This window comes from Saccoglossus kowalevskii, chromosome 13 (assembly GCF_978046115.1).
Source record: "Saccoglossus kowalevskii chromosome 13, keSacKowa6.1, whole genome shotgun sequence".
Lineage (NCBI taxonomy): Eukaryota > Metazoa > Hemichordata > Enteropneusta > Harrimaniidae > Saccoglossus > Saccoglossus kowalevskii.
In genome coordinates this window covers 8,541,541-8,565,090 of record NC_140653.1, presented here as the reverse complement: position 1 = coordinate 8,565,090, position 23,550 = coordinate 8,541,541, and the positions used below count along the sequence as shown (strand labels likewise).

Here is a 23,550-nt window from a genome sequence, read left to right as displayed (position 1 = left end):
CTAATTTAACACACTACAATCCCGTGACATCGCGTGATCTTGGTATTTTTACGAGGCACAAAGCCAAGTTGAAGAGTGAAATGGTGCGATATCACAGGGTTTTTATGCATGGTTTCACCATATACATGTGAAATGGTGCGATATCACAGGGTTTTTATGCATGGTTTCACCATATACATGTGAAATGGTGCGATATCACAGGGTTTTTATGCATGGTTTCACCATATACATGTGAAATGGTGCGATATCACAGGGTTTTTATGCATGGTTTCACCATATACATGTGAAATGGTGCGATATCACAGGGTTTTTATGCATGGTTTCACCATATACATGTGAAATGGTGCGATATCACAGGGTTTTTATGCATGGTTTCACCATATACATGTGAAATGGTGCGATATCACAGGGTTTTTATGCATGGTTTCACCATATACATGTGAAATGGTGCGATATCACAGGGTTTTTATGCATGGTTTCACCATATACATGTGGAAAAAAAACAATGCATGGTTTCACCATATACATGTGGAAAAAAACAATGCATGGTTTCACCATATACATGTGGAAAAAAACAGACCATTTCGCAGAAGCTTTGTTTATTTCCATTTGACCTATTGACCTAGACACACAGCTAGACACACAGCTAGACACACAGCTAGATACACAGCTAGATACGCAGCTAGATACACAGCTAGATACACAGCTAGATACACAGCTAGATACACAGCTAGACACACAGCTAGACACACAGCTAGATACACAGCTAGATACGCAGCTAGATACACAGCTAGATACACAGCTAGATACACAGCTAGATACACAGCTAGACACACAGCTAGACACACAGCTAGACACACAGCTAGATACACAGCTAGATACACAGCTAGATACACAGCTAGACACACAGCTAGACACACAGCTAGACACACAGCTAGATACACAGCTAGACACACAGCTAGACACACAGCTAGATACACAGCTAGATACACAGCTAGACACACAGCTAGATACACAGCTAGATACCCAGCTAGATACACAGCTAGATACACAGCTAGACACACAGCTAGACACACAGCTAGACACACAGCTAGATACACAGCTAGATACACAGCTAGACACACAGCTAGATACACAGCTAGACACACAGCTAGATACACAGCTAGATACACAGCTAGATACACAGCTAGATACACAGCTAGACACACAGCTAGATACACAGCTAGATACACAGCTAGATACACAGCTAGATACACAGCTAGATACACAGCTAGACACACAGCTAGACACACAGCTAGACACACAGCTAGATACACAGCTAGATACACAGCTAGACACACAGCTAGATACACAGCTAGACACACAGCTAGATACACAGCTAGACACACAGCTAGATACACAGCTAGATACACAGCTAGATACGATACACAGCTAGATACACAGCTAGATACACAGCTAGATACACAGCTAGATACGATACACAGCTAGATACACAGCTAGACACACAGCTAGACACACAGCTAGATACACAGCTAGATACAGAGCTAGATACACAGCTAGACACACAGCTAGATACACAGCTAGATACACAGCTAGACACACAGCTAGATACACAGCTAGATACACAGCTAGATACACAGCTAGACACACAGCTAGACACACAGCTAGATACACAGCTAGACACACAGCTAGATACACAGCTAGATACACAGCTAGACACACAGCTAGACACACAGCTAGACACACAGCTAGATACACAGCTAGACACACAGCTAGATACACAGCTAGACACACAGCTAGATACACAGCTAGATACACAGCTAGATACACAGCTAGATACACAGCTAGATACACAGCTAGATACGATACACAGCTAGATACACAGCTAGACACACAGCTAGACACACAGCTAGACACACAGCTAGACACACAGCTAGATACACAGCTAGATACACAGCTAGACACACAGCTAGATACACAGCTAGATACACAGCTAGACACACAGCTAGATACACAGCTAGATACACAGCTAGACACACAGCTAGACACACAGCTAGATACACAGCTAGACACACAGCTAGATACACAGCTAGATACACAGCTAGACACACAGCTAGATACACAGCTAGATACACAGCTAGATACACAGCTAGATACACAGCTAGATACACAGCTAGATACACAGCTAGATACACAGCTAGATACACAGCTAGATACACAGCTAGATACACAGCTAGATACACAGCTAGATACACAGCTAGATACACAGCTAGACACACAGCTAGATACACAGCTAGATACACAGCTAGATACACAGCTAGATACACAGCTAGATACACAGCTAGATACACAGCTAGATACACAGCTAGATACACAGCTAGATACGATACACAGCTAGACACACAGCTAGACACACAGCTAGATACACAGCTAGACACACAGCTAGACACACAGCTAGATACACAGCTAGATACACAGCTAGATACACAGCTAGACACACAGCTAGATACACAGCTAGACACACAGCTAGACACACAGCTAGACACACAGCTAGATACACAGCTAGATACACAGCTAGATACACAGCTAGATACACAGCTAGACACACAGCTAGACACACAGCTAGATACACAGCTAGACACACAGCTAGACACACAGCTAGATACACAGCTAGATACACAGCTAGACACACAGCTAGATACACAGCTAGACACACAGCTAGATACACAACTAGACACACAGCTAGATACACAGCTAGATACACAGCTAGATACACAGCTAGATACACAGCTAGACACACAGCTAGATACACAGCTAGATACACAGCTAGACACACAGCTAGATACACAGCTAGACACACAGCTAGACACACAGCTAGATACACAGCTAGACACACAGCTAGACACACAGCTAGACACACAGCTAGATACACAGCTAGACACACAGCTAGACACACAGCTAGATACACAGCTAGATACACAGCTAGATACACAGCTAGATACGATACACAGCTAGACACACAGCTAGATACACAGCTAGATACACAGCTAGACACACAGCTAGACACACAGCTAGACACACAGCTAGACACACAGCTAGACACACAGCTAGACACACAGCTAGACACACAGCTAGATACACAGCTAGACACACAGCTAGACACACAGCTAGACACACAGCTAGATACACAGCTAGACACACAGCTAGACACACAGCTAGACACACAGCTAGACACACAGCTAGACACACAGCTAGACACACAGCTAGACACACAGCTAGATACACAGCTAGACACACAGCTAGACACACAGCTAGACACACAGCTAGACACACAGCTAGACACACAGCTAGATACACAGCTAGATACACAGCTAGACACACAGCTAGATACACAGCTAGATACACAGCTAGACACACAGCTAGACACACAGCTAGACACACAGCTAGACACACAGCTAGATACACAGCTAGATACACAGCTAGACACACAGCTAGACACACAGCTAGACACACAGCTAGACACACAGCTAGACACACAGCTAGATACACAGCTAGATACACAGCTAGACACACAGCTAGACACACAGCTAGATACACAGCTAGATACACAGCTAGATACGATACACAGCTAGACACACAGCTAGATACACAGCTAGATACACAGCTAGACACACAGCTAGATACACAGCTAGACACACAGCTAGATACACAGCTAGACACACAGCTAGATACACAGCTAGATACACAGCTAGATACACAGCTAGATACACAGCTAGACACACAGCTAGATACACAGCTAGACACACAGCTAGATACACAGCTAGATACACAGCTAGACACACAGCTAGACACACAGCTAGACACACAGCTAGACACACAGCTAGATACACAGCTAGATACACAGCTAGACACACAGCTAGACACACAGCTAGACACACAGCTAGACACACAGCTAGACACACAGCTAGATACACAGCTAGATACACAGCTAGACACACAGCTAGACACACAGCTAGATACACAGCTAGATACACAGCTAGATACGATACACAGCTAGACACACAGCTAGATACACAGCTAGATACACAGCTAGACACACAGCTAGATACACAGCTAGACACACAGCTAGATACACAGCTAGACACACAGCTAGATACACAGCTAGATACACAGCTAGATACACAGCTAGATACACAGCTAGACACACAGCTAGATACACAGCTAGACACACAGCTAGATACACAGCTAGACACACAGCTAGATACACAGCTAGATACACAGCTAGATACACAGCTAGATACACAGCTAGACACACAGCTAGACACACAGCTAGACACACAGCTAGATACACAGCTAGATACACAGCTAGATACACAGCTAGACACACAGCTAGATACACAGCACGATACACAGCTAGATACGATACACAGCTAGACACACAGCTAGATACACAGCTAGATACACAGCTAGACACACAGCTAGACACACAGCTAGATACACAGCTAGATACACAGCTAGATACACAGCTAGACACACAGCTAGATACACAGCTAGATACACAGCTAGACACACAGCTAGACACACAGCTAGATACACAGCTAGATACACAGCTAGATACACAGCTAGATACACAGCTAGATACACAGCTAGATACACAGCTAGACACACAGCTAGACACACAGCTAGATACACAGCTAGATACACAGCTAGATACACAGCTAGACACACAGCTAGATACACAGCTAGATACACAGCTAGATACACAGCTAGATACACAGCTAGACACACAGCTAGACACACAGCTAGATACACAGCTAGATACACAGCTAGATACACAGCTAGACACACAGCTAGATACACAGCTAGATACACAGCTAGATACACAGCTAGATACACAGCTAGACACACAGCTAGATACACAGCTAGACACACAGCTAGACACACAGCTAGATACACAGCTAGATACACAGCTAGACACACAGCTAGACACACAGCTAGATACACAGCTAGATACACAGCTAGACACACAGCTAGACACACAGCTAGACACACAGCTAGACACACAGCTAGACACACAGGTAGACACACAGCTAGATACACAGCTAGATACACAGCTAGATACACAGCTAGATACACAGCTAGACACACAGCTAGACACACAGCTAGATACACAGCTAGACACACAGCTAGACACACAGCTAGATACACAGCTAGATACACAGCTAGACACACAGCTAGATACACAGCTAGACACACAGCTAGATACACAGCTAGATACACAGCTAGACACACAGCTAGATACACAGCTAGATACACAGCTAGACACACAGCTAGATACACAGCTAGATACACAGCTAGATACACAGCTAGATACACAGCTAGACACACAGCTAGATACACAGCTAGATACACAGCTAGACACACAGCTAGATACACAGCTAGACACACAGCTAGACACACAGCTAGATACACAGCTAGATACACAGCTAGACACACAGCTAGATACACAGCTAGATACACAGCTAGACACACAGCTAGATACACAGCTAGATACACAGCTAGATACACAGCTAGATACACAGCTAGACACACAGCTAGATACACAGCTAGATACACAGCTAGACACACAGCTAGATACACAGCTAGACACACAGCTAGACACACAGCTAGATACACAGCTAGACACACAGCTAGACACACAGCTAGACACACAGCTAGATACACAGCTAGATACACAGCTAGACACACAGCTAGATACACAGCTAGATACACAGCTAGATACACAGCTAGACACACAGCTAGATACACAGCTAGATACACAGCTAGATACACAGCTAGATACACAGCTAGACACACAGCTAGACACACAGCTAGATACACAGCTAGATACACAGCTAGATACACAGCTAGACACACAGCTAGATACACAGCTAGATACACAGCTAGATACACAGCTAGATACACAGCTAGACACACAGCTAGATACACAGCTAGACACACAGCTAGACACACAGCTAGATACACAGCTAGATACACAGCTAGACACACAGCTAGACACACAGCTAGATACACAGCTAGATACACAGCTAGACACACAGCTAGACACACAGCTAGACACACAGCTAGACACACAGCTAGACACACAGCTAGCCACACAGCTAGATACACAGCTAGATACACAGCTAGATACACAGCTAGATACACAGCTAGACACACAGCTAGACACACAGCTAGATACACAGCTAGACACACAGCTAGACACACAGCTAGATACACAGCTAGATACACAGCTAGACACACAGCTAGATACACAGCTAGACACACAGCTAGATACACAGCTAGATACACAGCTAGACACACAGCTAGATACACAGCTAGATACACAGCTAGACACACAGCTAGATACACAGCTAGATACACAGCTAGATACACAGCTAGATACACAGCTAGACACACAGCTAGACACACAGCTAGATACACAGCTAGACACACAGCTAGATACACAGCTAGACACACAGCTAGACACACAGCTAGATACACAGCTAGATACACAGCTAGACACACAGCTAGATACACAGCTAGATACACAGCTAGACACACAGCTAGATACACAGCTAGATACACAGCTAGATACACAGCTAGATACACAGCTAGACACACAGCTAGATACACAGCTAGATACACAGCTAGACACACAGCTAGATACACAGCTAGACACACAGCTAGACACACAGCTAGATACACAGCTAGACACACAGCTAGACACACAGCTAGACACACAGCTAGATACACAGCTAGATACACAGCTAGACACACAGCTAGATACACAGCTAGACACACAGCTAGATACACAGCTAGATACACAGCTAGATACGATACACAGCTAGACACACAGCTAGACACACAGCTAGATACACAGCTAGACACACAGCTAGACACACAGCTAGATACACAGCTAGACACACAGCTAGACACACAGCTAGACACACAGCTAGACACACAGCTAGATACACAGCTAGACACACAGCTAGATACACAGCTAGACACACAGCTAGATACGATACACAGCTAGACACACAGCTAGACACACAGCTAGACACACAGCTAGACACACAGCTAGATACACAGCTAGATACACAGCTAGATACACAGCTAGACACACAGCTAGACACACAGCTAGACACACAGCTAGATACACAGCTAGACACACAGCTAGATACGATACACAGCTAGACACACAGCTAGACACACAGCTAGACACACAGCTAGACACACAGCTAGATACACAGCTAGACACACAGCTAGATACACAGCTAGACACACAGCTAGATACGATACACAGCTAGACACACAGCTAGACACACAGCTAGACACACAGCTAGACACACAGCTAGATACACAGCTAGATACACAGCTAGACACACAGCTAGACACACAGCTAGACACACAGCTAGACACACAGCTAGATACACAGCTAGATACGCAGCTAGATACACAGCTAGATACACAGCTAGATACACAGCTAGATACACAGCTAGACACACAGCTAGATACACAGCTAGACACACAGCTAGATACACAGCTAGATACACAGCTAGATACGATACACAGCTAGACACACAGCTAGACACACAGCTAGATACACAGCTAGATACACAGCTAGATACACAGCTAGATACACAGCTAGACACACAGCTAGATACACAGCTAGATACACAGCTAGATACACAGCTAGACACACAGCTAGATACACAGCTAGACACACAGCTAGATACACAGCACGATACACAGCTAGATACGATACACAGCTAGACACACAGCTAGACACACAGCTAGACACACAGCTAGACACACAGCTAGACACACAGCTAGATACACAGCTAGATACACAGCTAGATACGATACACAGCTAGACACACAGCTAGATACACAGCTAGACACACAGCTAGACACACAGCTAGATACACAGCTAGATACACAGCTAGATACACAGCTAGACACACAGCTAGACACACAGCTAGACACACAGCTAGACACACAGCTAGACACACAGCTAGACACACAGCTAGACACACAGCTAGATACACAGCTAGACACACAGCTAGACACACAGCTAGACACACAGCTAGATACACAGCTAGACACACAGCTAGACACACAGCTAGATACACAGCTAGACACACAGCTAGACACACAGCTAGACACACAGCTAGACACACAGCTAGATACACAGCTAGACACACAGCTAGATACACAGCTAGACACACAGCTAGACACACAGCTAGATACACAGCTAGATACACAGCTAGACACACAGCTAGATACACAGCTAGATACACAGCTAGACACACAGCTAGATACACAGCTAGATACACAGCTAGATACACAGCTAGATACACAGCTAGACACACAGCTAGATACACAGCTAGATACACAGCTAGACACACAGCTAGATACACAGCTAGACACACAGCTAGACACACAGCTAGATACACAGCTAGACACACAGCTAGACACACAGCTAGACACACAGCTAGATACACAGCTAGATACACAGCTAGACACACAGCTAGATACACAGCTAGATACACAGCTAGATACACAGCTAGACACACAGCTAGATACACAGCTAGATACACAGCTAGATACACAGCTAGATACACAGCTAGACACACAGCTAGACACACAGCTAGATACACAGCTAGATACACAGCTAGATACACAGCTAGACACACAGCTAGATACACAGCTAGATACACAGCTAGATACACAGCTAGATACACAGCTAGACACACAGCTAGATACACAGCTAGACACACAGCTAGACACACAGCTAGATACACAGCTAGATACACAGCTAGACACACAGCTAGACACACAGCTAGATACACAGCTAGATACACAGCTAGACACACAGCTAGACACACAGCTAGACACACAGCTAGACACACAGCTAGACACACAGCTAGCCACACAGCTAGATACACAGCTAGATACACAGCTAGATACACAGCTAGATACACAGCTAGACACACAGCTAGACACACAGCTAGATACACAGCTAGACACACAGCTAGACACACAGCTAGATACACAGCTAGATACACAGCTAGACACACAGCTAGATACACAGCTAGACACACAGCTAGATACACAGCTAGATACACAGCTAGACACACAGCTAGATACACAGCTAGATACACAGCTAGACACACAGCTAGATACACAGCTAGATACACAGCTAGATACACAGCTAGATACACAGCTAGACACACAGCTAGACACACAGCTAGATACACAGCTAGACACACAGCTAGATACACAGCTAGACACACAGCTAGACACACAGCTAGATACACAGCTAGATACACAGCTAGACACACAGCTAGATACACAGCTAGATACACAGCTAGACACACAGCTAGATACACAGCTAGATACACAGCTAGATACACAGCTAGATACACAGCTAGACACACAGCTAGATACACAGCTAGATACACAGCTAGACACACAGCTAGATACACAGCTAGACACACAGCTAGACACACAGCTAGATACACAGCTAGACACACAGCTAGACACACAGCTAGACACACAGCTAGATACACAGCTAGATACACAGCTAGACACACAGCTAGATACACAGCTAGACACACAGCTAGATACACAGCTAGATACACAGCTAGATACGATACACAGCTAGACACACAGCTAGACACACAGCTAGATACACAGCTAGACACACAGCTAGACACACAGCTAGATACACAGCTAGACACACAGCTAGACACACAGCTAGACACACAGCTAGACACACAGCTAGATACACAGCTAGACACACAGCTAGATACACAGCTAGACACACAGCTAGATACGATACACAGCTAGACACACAGCTAGACACACAGCTAGACACACAGCTAGACACACAGCTAGATACACAGCTAGATACACAGCTAGATACACAGCTAGACACACAGCTAGACACACAGCTAGACACACAGCTAGATACACAGCTAGACACACAGCTAGATACGATACACAGCTAGACACACAGCTAGACACACAGCTAGACACACAGCTAGACACACAGCTAGATACACAGCTAGACACACAGCTAGATACACAGCTAGACACACAGCTAGATACGATACACAGCTAGACACACAGCTAGACACACAGCTAGACACACAGCTAGACACACAGCTAGATACACAGCTAGATACACAGCTAGACACACAGCTAGACACACAGCTAGACACACAGCTAGACACACAGCTAGATACACAGCTAGATACGCAGCTAGATACACAGCTAGATACACAGCTAGATACACAGCTAGATACACAGCTAGACACACAGCTAGATACACAGCTAGACACACAGCTAGATACACAGCTAGATACACAGCTAGATACGATACACAGCTAGACACACAGCTAGACACACAGCTAGATACACAGCTAGATACACAGCTAGATACACAGCTAGATACACAGCTAGACACACAGCTAGATACACAGCTAGATACACAGCTAGATACACAGCTAGACACACAGCTAGATACACAGCTAGACACACAGCTAGATACACAGCACGATACACAGCTAGATACGATACACAGCTAGACACACAGCTAGACACACAGCTAGACACACAGCTAGACACACAGCTAGACACACAGCTAGATACACAGCTAGATACACAGCTAGATACGATACACAGCTAGACACACAGCTAGATACACAGCTAGACACACAGCTAGACACACAGCTAGATACACAGCTAGATACACAGCTAGATACACAGCTAGACACACAGCTAGACACACAGCTAGACACACAGCTAGACACACAGCTAGACACACAGCTAGACACACAGCTAGACACACAGCTAGATACACAGCTAGACACACAGCTAGACACACAGCTAGACACACAGCTAGATACACAGCTAGACACACAGCTAGACACACAGCTAGATACACAGCTAGACACACAGCTAGACACACAGCTAGACACACAGCTAGACACACAGCTAGATACACAGCTAGACACACAGCTAGATACACAGCTAGACACACAGCTAGATACACAGCTAGATACACAGCTAGATTCGTGCTTTACAATCGCGCTGCAAGCGATACACGAGTACTTTACTAAGTTTGTCACGGTTCGGAATACTCCATAGTTAACGGTAGACCCTGATGGTCAACTTAGCCATGGAGTTTTGTTGAGTATGACTACTTTTGACGTCAGTGTGACGTACCCGTGCGAATGATTGGAAAAAGTAGTTACAAACATTACGTTTTAAATGTCCAATTTTCAACTTCCGCAAACTGACTTTTGTTTGATTACTCGTTCTCGGTCGGCCGTGAATCACCAGCTGACATGCCAAGTATACAAAATATGCAGTATGGTCATAAACAGTTATAAAAGAACATTGAAGCACGCCAAGTTCAAGTTGCTAATGCGCTAATGTCAAACCGCACCGCAACAATGTTGTGCGTATTTGGCAAGTCATCGACTACGGGGTCAAATGTTACTGTATGATCAAATGAACCGCAAATTCCGTGCATGCTAGTTGAATACACTCCGCGTACTTGGAACTTAGATCGACCCATATGAGAAAAGTACCCATTGATCAATTATTTTCCAACCTAGCATACATTAGTGTGTTTTCACATGTCTTCTTATTTTTATACACATATTAGAAAAATGTACAAGTCACATGGTTTGGTTTATTACGCCGAAGTCAGGCAAGGCATGTTTAGACTGTTATCTGAGTTTAGAAATAGTTTATGACGTCACGCCCACGTCACCTGACGTCGATGAATATATCACTCAAAAGATTTGAAGCCGATCTTATGAGTGTTGGTATCACCATGGAGATCACCTCCATGGTAACACCACATATAGAGGGACTGTGATAACACGAACCATGCTGTCATGCGATGTTAATTAATTATGCAAAACATATGCCCACTTTTTCTCAACGAATATCGCAATTGTAATGAAAATGTCTATGTCAAAATGGAGGCGGCGCCTAGAAATTTACGTTGGAGAAACACATCATTGCCAGTGCTTGCTGTATTTATTTGACGATGCGTCGAAGATATCTACTGGTACTCAATAGTGAGTTAGGGTTTTAAACACTGACTTAGGGGGACTGTTTTTAACAACTTTGAGTGACATTGACGGTACGCATGGTTAGTGTTTTGCGTTATTATTAAACCGACCGCCACTACAGTGCACAGGGATTGTAACACATGAGAGCAGAGGGAAGGAAATATACATAACCGGGGTACAAATGGAAGTCATAAAACTAGGCGTGATTGCCGCTGTCATTGGTAAGTCTAATATTACACTGGGGACGAGTTTATTTAGACATGTCGCTGCGACACAGCGCTGGATGTTTAGTTTTACGCACTATGTAGAAACCATGATACATGGTGATGTCGGTTAATAAATCAAGCACGGCCTGCAATATACAGTCAGACCCTCACTACCAGGTGTATTTCCGGTCTATCTGTTTTAAATTGCATGTCAAGGTGAACTACAAGAACCTATTATAATCAACTATATGTATGCTGGTGTGTGTGTATTGGCTGATATCTTGTGTGATTCATAGACAAGGGATGAATGTTTTGGTTCGTAATCAGTCTTGTGGTTGGTGCATAACAGATTCTAAATGAACAACACCCCCATTATGTGGAAAAGCCGCACATATCGTTACGAATCTATAAATGCAATTATTCTGTTTGTTTATTTATGTATGTTTATTATTCTTGCCAATGATATAGGCAAAGTAAAGGTAACGCGTTGGTGAAATTTGAAAGAGCAGCTAATAATCTTGTAAATTTTATAAATTAAATTTTCTTATTCGACTTTGCCTATTTTTTTCTGTACACAAAATACCAGCCGATACCACCCCGCATAAGGCTAGACATACAGTTGATTATAATCTAGGACACATCGTAATCACGTACGCCCCACCGAGTTGAGGCTTTTCAGAAAAAATTGCACAGCGATAATTAGCGCAGCACGACGAAAAATTGAATAAAATATTCTTTTCAGTATAACCATGATAAAGCCTATCGCTTAGTGGAGATCGTTAACAATATTGTAACTAACACAGTGTCAGCATACTGGGTTACGTAAGCTCACAGCATGGGTTGTCGACTATGGCGAACACTGCTGGTATTGAAAATGTTTATTGTTGAAACCAACAACCTACAAAAAATCATCAGGCGAACTTACCGTGACAAGAAAAGGGACGTACACGATCAGTCTGTCTTAAACAGGATTAGCAAATTTATAATTCGTAAAACCCGTAAATACAACTTTAATACGTTTGTTTGAACTGCTTTGAAATACCAGTTAAATTACTGGAATTGTTACCCTAAATAAGAGTATTTGGCATTTCTAGTAATCAAGTTTCAGATAGCAGAGATATTTCATAGTCATAAGTTACCAGTCTAGGCTTGTTTGTTTCTAAGATTTTGCTTCCAATTCAAGTAATATTTAAAATATATTTGTTAAAAATGTAATATGAACGAAAACTTGCTTTTGCAGTACACACATTAGTACTCATGATTCGTAAAAAAAATACAACCACTAATACATATGCGCAAAACAACCGGTACGTATTAGCGAGTTTACATCGAACGAATACTCAGAGGCATGCTACATAAAGGCAATGTTCTTAATACATCACAGTGTAGTGTAGTCGAACAACAGTAGTAACAATTACATGTTTTCGTTGATATTAATTACATCTTTAAAAATATTTTTCTTTCAGAACCACGTGATGCGACTCCACAGTCCTTGAATCCTATTTAGACTTTTGAATAGGTCCGTTAAATCTTGTTCATAAATAAGAAGAAATATATACCTAGTATATGCCTAATTCGCCATCAGGAGACAAGGAAATTATGATGAAATTGAGGTCGTTGTTAAAGGGCGGCAGTCGTCGTGCCGCGTCCTGTTTATTTATTTATTTATTGCTCCCTTTTGTAACAGGGGCTCACTATGTAAATTAGGAGCTGCACCAAATAAAAAAATACATTTCACTCAAAGACTAATGAAAAAGCTTTTGATAGACAAAAAAAAACTAAGTTACATGAACTAAGATAACAAAATATAACAACAACAACAAAAACATCTAAAAATAGCAAAAAATATGAAAACTTAAATATAAGAAGTACACTTTAAAAATATTAAATATTATCTGTATACTTCTTTCTACTCTCCATGGCATCAACTATAATTTTTTTTGTAAAAGTATCAATTTCGTTACACAGGACTGAATTATACTGCCTTGTACTGTCACCCAGGATTAAACATAGCACTTCTTTGTTTGCTATGAAGTCATTATGTAAATTTATTTCATTTTTGTTACATAGGAGCATTTCAATCCCTTCCATTAGGGTTTTTCTCTGTGCTGAGAAACATTCACAATGTAATATGAAATGCTCCAGTGTTTCAGGTTCCTTTTTGCAACATGGACAGATACAATCATTATTATCGAAGTTTGCCCATTTCCTTTTCTCATATGCCAAACCAAGAGTGCAGGATCGTGTCTTGCATTTTAATTGGGTGCCCTTGAAGTTAGATAAAGAATTTAAATATTTCTCACAATATTTTAAATTTGTTTTAAATTTTCTATAATGAACGAGACTTGATTTCTCTGCCATTTTTTGTTTCCATTGAATCTCGTCAAATTTTTAATATTTCTCTCAGACAGATTAGTGAATTGACTTTTGTTTATCTTTATATTTCTTTCTATATCTTCAATGCTATTTAGCCATGGCCAGGTCTTAATCAGATTATTCTCTTTAACTGCAGTTAGTTTATTAAAAATAACTTTTGACCATCTGCTTGATTCCATTAAACACAACCTCTTGTAATAATTCAGTTTTAATAAACTGACTCTACTTTTCATAGTTATCCACCCCAGGTCCCCTAGAACGGCTTCATTTGCTGTGTATCGACATGCTCCTAGAATAAACTTTCCCACTGTACGTTGCATTCGTCCTAATTTTTCCATATCTGTTGAACTAAATATTAGTAACTCACAGGCATACTCTAAGGCAGGTCTAATATTGTGGTTCCACAGGGATATACCATAATCTACTCTATTTACATTGCCATGGTTACCAAGAATTGATTTCATCATAATGGGGCATAACTTGTTAAACTTTTCAGACATTTTTGTACATTGTGTATGATCTGACAAGTTACGTGTAATCCAATAACCCAAATATTTATACTCAGAAGCTTCTTTTATCTTTGAGTTACCTGTTCGATATGGACTCATAGCGATATGGGACTCATAGCGACGTATACAACGCATGTAAAATACATTGTTTACAAACATGAAATTCGAACACGCGCTGCGCGACGACCACCGCTCTTTAATCATACAATACATGTTTTGACTTGTGCGATGTGTTTGAAATGAGCCTCCATAAAGAATAATGTAACTGCTTCGGCGAACTGCGCTAATATCCGTTGTAACTATGTTAATAGTCGAACATGCATGGAACACATATAACCTAAGAACGAAGATATTGTTTTGTATTATACCTGACCACATTGTTGTGATTGGGTGAGGGCGTGTTTTTAACTATACAAGCTGTGGTTTAAATATACGATATACCATGGGTTGTCGTGTTTACATATTCCGAGCGTCGTGGTGACGTCACGTGATTGAGAACTTGGATTTATTACTCACAAGATATAGACGTGATCAATACTTGACCTGAGTAGACGCGTCATTAGGACGCGCCCCTTTTGGCCGACGTCATGGAATGGAGTCTTTGCATCAATGCGTGCTATGTATCAATGATGTCACCCGAAGTTAATACTACCTATCCTCTGTTGTCTCGAGCTTATTGTTTACGTGGTAGTAAATGTGATTGGTTAGAACTTTCTAACTTGCCAGATGGGGTGTCTGAAAATGTGAACATTGTCTAGGCATGCGCAATACATTCGAATGTTATCTGTTACAAGAATAACGGCATAATATATATTGCTTGAAAAGTTCACACATATTGACACAGACAATTGAATGTAATTGTCGTGTCATATGTGGGTGACACACTCGACTGGTGACAGGTTGCGCAATAATTGGTTTTGATTTAGTACATATATCTATCAGCGAAAATAATACCAAGCGAATAATCAAACCAAAAATTAAGAAAAATAAATACTTTTCGCATTTTCTTTAGTGCCGATCACAATCTACTTTTTGTACACCAAATTGTTTTGCGACAAGCTAAATTAAATTTGATACTAAATGTTTTTACAAACTATTGTTTGAATGACAAGTAAAAACAGGCCACAGTTCAGAAACATAATATAATAAAAATAATCGAAAATAAAACAACCAACGGAATACTCAAAATAAAAATAAATGAATAAATAATAGCAATGAGAGCAAATGTAGCAGAACAAATGAAGCAGCTGACAGTTTATTATTTCGGAAGAAGTAGTGTCAATAATAATATTTGAGTCGAGTATTGATTTGTGTATAGGGATTCGGTAAATAGCACCGTATTTATTTTCTGGTATAAGTCAATCATACTAAATATGTTTATATGCGAATAACTGGGTTGCATGTAAATAACGATCATTTTACTCAAAGGTTGTTTTTAGATTATTGACACGTTTGACATCACGTGAATTTGGCTTATAAACAAGGCAGCCCGATGAAAAGAAAAAATGAATTATTTGTAACTCTGCTTGCATTGGTAATATTACCTTTGTCATGACATCGTTCTTTACTTAACCTTTCTAATTTTATAATTATTATATATTTACGGGGTGTATATTCTGGACTATATATTTTACAGACATGACGCGGTGCAACAGGGAGGAGCCAAAGCTTCTAGCAAGCCTGCCATTCAATATCTATTTACACTACTCAGATTAATGCATATATTATGATACATTTGAAAATCTCTTTCATAACTCACGCCCTCTATAGATGTACTAGCCAGTCACATGGTAAGGTCTCACAAACCTTTAATTAACCAAACACAGGCACTTCTGACCAAGTCTTGACATTCAAAGAAGGCTATTTTTAATCATTTTCATCGATGTTTTTAAAGCTACACATGTTGTTTCTAATGCGTTCTTCTATTTAGAAACGATACTTTGATTTATTGTTCAATTTTGGCCGAAAAGAAGCAAAGATTCTCCTTAGCAGATGTATATCAATACGGTGTTGCCCTTTTTTCTTAAACAAAACTGAACATGTCAAGCCGGTGGAGGCAATATTTGAAAATACCGGAAATTATTACAGGAATACATGACTACAAATATTGCACTATATAAGGAATAATGACATGTCTGTAATATGGTACCAAGCGTTAGGTTAGACATGTCTAAATAAACAATTATACTATAATTTATATAACAGCTGGATTTAAGATAAATTGACCGTTTTCTAATACCAAGATAAATTAATCTAAAACATTCAGTCTCAAATTATGTTATTTCTGAACAATACTGGCAAATTGCGAAGACAATCACGTGACACATGATATTCAAATTCACAACATTGCTAGTAAAAAACCTAAAAGTTAAAAAAAGCAACATGTTATGATGATTACTGCTTAGAATTGAAGACATTTACTTTAAATTTACTATTTTCCAATTGAATTATTAATTTTGGTGTCTATCTAGAACTTTTACTATTAGCCAGTCACTTACCCTCATTAAATATGTGCATATCTAATTCCCAGTGATGTATTGCAGATATTCATTTTCTACCAACCGAGTGTTGCACACATGGATAATGTATAAATTAATAACTGGTCATGTAATCTAAAACGAATAAAGATGGCAATTCTAACACTTTGGGGTTTTGTAATATTGTGCATGTGAATATGCACAGAGATGTATTATAGATTCATATTTACTAAACTAAATATTGTGCACATTAATAACGATTTAACTATTAGCTTGTTATCTAAATTCACTAATTTCGTGTATATGTAGTTCCCGGGGATGTATTATAGATTAGCCATATTCACTACAAACTTGGCAACATGCACATGGACAACGTAGATGACCATGGACTATATATATGACATGACATTGTATTGACATTGTGTCATTAATCATATTAATCTTGATTTATCATGTACAGTTTCACATATAATACGTAAACAGAAAATTAATCAACTGTCCTATCGCACACCCCATGTCTTCAACCCCACACATATATAGGTATGTTTTTATGATGTGCAAGAGAAGAATTAAAAAAAAGAAACTCGTACTACCAAAGAAATTTGACAATAATTTGCGAATGAAAAACTAATTGAATACTGTATATAACTAAAAAAAAATAAACAAAAAGTTCACAGACACAATATTACAAAACGTAAAAGCGTTAGAATTACTGTCGTCATTCGTCATAATTACATACTTACATTTCTTAATTTCAGGTCTAGTGGTTTCATCTAAAAATAGCATTAATCTGACCCACTTTCTACTTGATAATTACCCGGAATATCCTATCCGTCCAGTGATGAATGAAAGTACACCGATAGTGGTGTATCATCGTATGACGCCTATACAGCTTATAGACTTGGTAAGTACATCGTGTCTTATATCCAAGCCTAGAATAATCTGTAAATGATGGGAATGGTGTTAACACTTGTTATGTTATCTACGACTGACGGAGAGCGTATGACTCGTTCGACGTTGTCACGCAGGAGCGTATGACATTTATAAATGAGGGACACTTTCATTTTGCTACAACATTGACGATTGTTATGATAATATTTAACCGTGTTGACAATTCTGCCATACTCAATAGACGTAGAATCTACTTTTATGGATCTTTTTCAACTTTCACCGGATTTTACTGCGTACTTATATTCACTTTGTTTCAATGCTTAAAGTGCCACGGTCGTCGCATCTCACGGTGTTCAATAAGGGTCCCACGCAACGCAAAAAAATGCATATCGAATTGTTTATAATAAAATAAAATTCGATTCTGGCACTTTTATATGTTATTTTATATGTTATTATGGAAATTTATAAAACAATATGATTTCCTACGAATAAATATTCACTGACGTGACCGAGACTCAAATATATACCATGGAAGTAAAAAGAAAGAGTTATTTTGACTTCTGCCGACTATTTGCCCTGAATGTAAAAATAAGTCTCACTTGCTCTTTAACGGACCAGAAATTTTTGAAATAAAATGAAAATAATACATATGTTTATAGTTAATATTTGAATATAATTTTGAAAAATCACATTGCAAGCTTTACTTATCACTAAATTCTGCGTTTTTCAAAATAATTCATTGGTATTTGCGGCCTCGACAAGCGGAAACTCAAATACTGAATCATTAAGCCATTAGTGTTCTCTAGTAGTATTCCGGAGCAAATATACCATTCAGCTAAAAATAATTATCTGCAACACATTTCGTTTTCGTCTGAACAACTTTCTTGAAAGCATAATGTGCGGTACATAACGTATGGAGCAAGTGCGTTATCATGGTACCGTCAACCCACATCGAATAGAAACGACAGTGCTGCGTTTGGCCACTATCTCGCAAAATTTTCTTGGCGTCGTCATTATCATGAAATTAAAATTATCGTGCGCGAAAAAGTGTTCATTTGAAATATACATTAAATCACAAGTTTGCTTGTTTATATTTCTGGTTTTGTCTTAACAATTTGCATACATACGTTGGACATTATGGGACTTTGATGCAAGTCAGATTTTTAAGATCGGATTTAAAATGGCTGACTGGCAGCAATTTTGTTTTAATGAAGCGCTTGTAGAGCCATATTTCTGACATGCTTTGACTGATTATGTTCAAATTTTATATATTCGTTATACATCATGTTTTAGATACATGTATATAGATGTATTCAAAATGGCCGACCGGTGGCCATTTTGTTTTAATCATTGCTGTTGCAGAGCAATATTTCTCAATATAGAGTTCTTGTTTGACGATCAGATACAAGATGTCAATCATTTAAGTGTTAAAAAATCATCATAATCAAGCATTTGGATCCATACTTCTGACATGTTTATGTTCCAACTATATTACTGTAAACAAAACTATATATGTTAAATTTGATAACTAACGGGGACTGTGTCATGCATGGCTTGTTTGAACTTATTCATTGTTTATGACAACAAAGATTGGGAGTAACATATATCTGTAAATTTGACAAATCATTTATGTTTATTTTATTTTTAATTGCTTTTATTTAGGATGAACAAAATCAGGTTATGACATTCAAGTGTTGGCTTGGACAGGTAAGAATTCAAAAACGACGTCGGTTATAGCGTAATGTAACTGACAATGAGAATTTACTTTCCAATGCGTCTAAGCAACAAATGAATGGCCTATATTTGTGTATTTTTTCTCATTATAGACGTGGACAGATGAATATTTGACATGGGATCCTGACGATTTTGGTGGTATTAAAGAAATACAGATACATATCTCTAAAATATGGCAACCGGATATGGTATTGTTTACTAGGTAAGTTGTAGTGTGGTTGAATTTTATATTAATATATAATTGTATATGTGAACGATTTGACGATTTTTGATAAATATGATACATTGATTAACCAGTTATTGTTTTATTTATTTACATGTACTAGTATCAGCGAGCTGTTCATTCGCAATTTTGATACAGACACCATTGTCTCCTACGATGGGACAGTGGTCGCATTACAATTCTCTGTCGTCCAATCAACTTGCACCATCGATGCGACCTTCTTCCCATACGACGAACAAAACTGTCAGATGAAGTTTGCCTCATGGAGTTATCACGGTGGGTACATGGATGTCCTTCCAAGTAATGAGAGTAACATTGACCGGTTCGTGGTAAACGGAGAATGGTTGCTAACACACATGAATGTAAAACGCGACACTGTTAACTACGTCTGCTGTGACGAGCCCTTCCCGGATGTGACGTATACTCTCCACTTCAAACGTCGATCCCACTCCTATGTTATGAACATAATATTCCCATCATTCCTAGCGAGTATTTTGATTTCCGTGGGCTTCTACTTACCGTCTGATTCAGGAGAAAGGGTTACCCTGTGTGTTACTAGTATTCTTACCCAGTTTGTTTACCTGACTATTGTATCCAGTTATATGCCTCCAACGGCTGAAAACATCCCTCATATAAGTAAGTATAATTTAGTTATAAGTTATTACCCATAATCCGTTGTGCTTTCAATGTAATCCTGGGTTATATGCATATAAGTGATTGGCGAGATTTAGGGATACGTTTGAAAACAAAAAAAGTTATTCTGGAATAAACCTGATGACAGCATGATTTACAATATAAGTCAATGTAAAAGTGTTTTATTTTAAGCATGTTCGATGATATATGTAATTGGATATACACCATGACATTGCATAGGATATTGTCGGTAATTCATCTAGAGAAGTGACAGTAAACATTTAGGTTGGACGTTCCAAAGTCTATATTTAAAGATGCATTGAAATTTGAAGTTTTACTTCAATTTCCATGTCATTGTACGCGCAGATTAGACTTCGAATAATATAGTGTTAAATTACATATTATTTTAACTGCCGAGGTATATGTGACTCGTATTTGTTTTCGTAACGTATGAATCATATGTTGTTTATACACAGGGAGCCCGGGAACTATAATCAACTGTAATACGCAGTCTCTATGAGCGGGGGGGGGGGGGGTTATCGGCTGGTATCTAGTGTAAGAAATAGACAAGGGATGAAGGCTCCAGCCAGCTCACATTTTTTAAACTCGAAAAAACGGACGAAAAGACAACCAGTCTTGTGATTGGTTGTTGACAAATGCTGAACAGGCCACGCCTCCAACTGTGCCATGCGTTCGGGCAAACCGTTAGGAATTCCAAAATGGAGTAAATTTGTGTAGTTTTCTTGATTTATTCTGCAGATATCGGTAAAATGTAGGTAGGGCTTTGGCGAAATTTGAAGAAGCAACTAATATTCTTCAACCTGGTATTTTTTTAGATTTTATTTTTCATTCTTTTCGTCCGTTTTTTCGAGTTTAAAAAATGTGAGCTGGCTGGAGCCTTCATCCCTTGTCTATTTCTTACACTAGATACCAGCCGATACCCCCCCCGCTCATACAGACTGCGTATTACAGTTGATTATAGTTCCTGGGCTCCCTGTGGTTTATAATGCTAGTCAATATTCATGTGATGCTTTTTTGCAACACATTTGCAACCATACATCATCACAATATGCAATATAAATAATTGGTTCATTGTCAACTGATATTATGTTTATCTTTTTCAACAGAACAGTTTATATTCAGTCTGATTTCAATGGGAGTCGTATCAGCATTTGTAATGTCTTCATCTCTAAATATGCATTTCCAAAATTCCGAATGCAAGAAAGTTCCAGATGGGCTGAAGAAGTTCGCTTTTACTTTTCTCGCACGTATTGGCTGTACACGACCAAGAGTGAGTCCAAAGCCCAGCACACGGCAATCAACCGCATATTTGAATCATGAAGACTTCGACAATAACGTCAGTATCAATAATCATAAAACAGCGTACGAGTCCGAGGATGAAAACATTTCACTGTCATCGATTCATAATAAAGATGGCGACGCAGCTGACCCGGAAGAACAACAGCGACGACTGCGTGAATGGCGGGAAGTAGCTCGAATTCTTGACAGGGCATACCTGTTTATATACACACTCATTTTAATCGTTATGACGGCATTGTTCATATTTTATTTACCAATAATGGCATTGGATTCCCACCAGGAGGAAGACATTCATGGTTTGGAAGAACATGGTGTAGGTCTCCGTACTGAACCATATTAAAAAGGTCTTGTAATATTATCCTGATATTTTTATGAACAGAATGTTTAAAGATCAAACGTTTTAGTAGGAGCATGGAACACGACGGCTTTGGTGCTTTACGTTGATTTGGTTATTTCAAATTGTATATTTTATTCGTCCACTATTCGCGTGATTTTCACATATTATACATGTGGAATAGTTGGAGAATAATGCCCATGTGAACTTTTTGTAAGCGTTCGAATTGTCTGTCGCTTGTATTGCCGTCATTATAGTGTTAACCTCTCCAGTGATTACCATTACCTTTGTAAATTAATGTTGTCTCATTGTGGTCGTCGAGATTCAAAGTATATGACCTGTTTTATACTTCTTTTAATGGCTCCATATGACGTACCATGTCTCTTTTGCGGATTGCCTCTCTCTTTATTTTGTATATTGTCAGTTCAGACGGTTCTGGCGATGCGGATTACTGTTATGGATCGTTTATTTTATTGTAAGGGTATATGCCATCCTTTACACTACATCTCACACAAACAACCGATCCCATGTAATTTCAATTTGTATTTGTTAACTGTTGCAACAAACAATGTATTCAATCAGGATTCTGATACTTGTCTTATTATTTATTAACTCCTCAAACTTAGTAATGCAAATTTTGATAAATCTGGTTTATTCGCCAGATATAAATCTTGCTGAATGCGGAGTATGTTTGACTAGTGATTCCTTCTGCACTG

General features: G+C 39.9%; 1 protein-coding gene across 1 annotated transcript; it reads left to right on the top strand.

The window, feature by feature from the left end:
* The first annotated feature begins 12,240 nt into the window (after positions 1-12,240).
* LOC102807384 (neuronal acetylcholine receptor subunit alpha-10-like) lies at positions 12,241-22,840 on the top strand. Its single transcript, XM_085506839.1, has 6 exons — positions 12,241-12,352; positions 18,458-18,603; positions 20,253-20,297; positions 20,417-20,526; positions 20,651-21,183; positions 22,308-22,840. Exons 1-6 carry the CDS (start codon positions 12,313-12,315, stop codon positions 22,838-22,840), a joined length of 1,407 nt encoding a protein of 468 aa, XP_085362965.1. The 5' UTR covers positions 12,241-12,312.
* Positions 22,841-23,550: the final 710 nt, after the last annotated feature.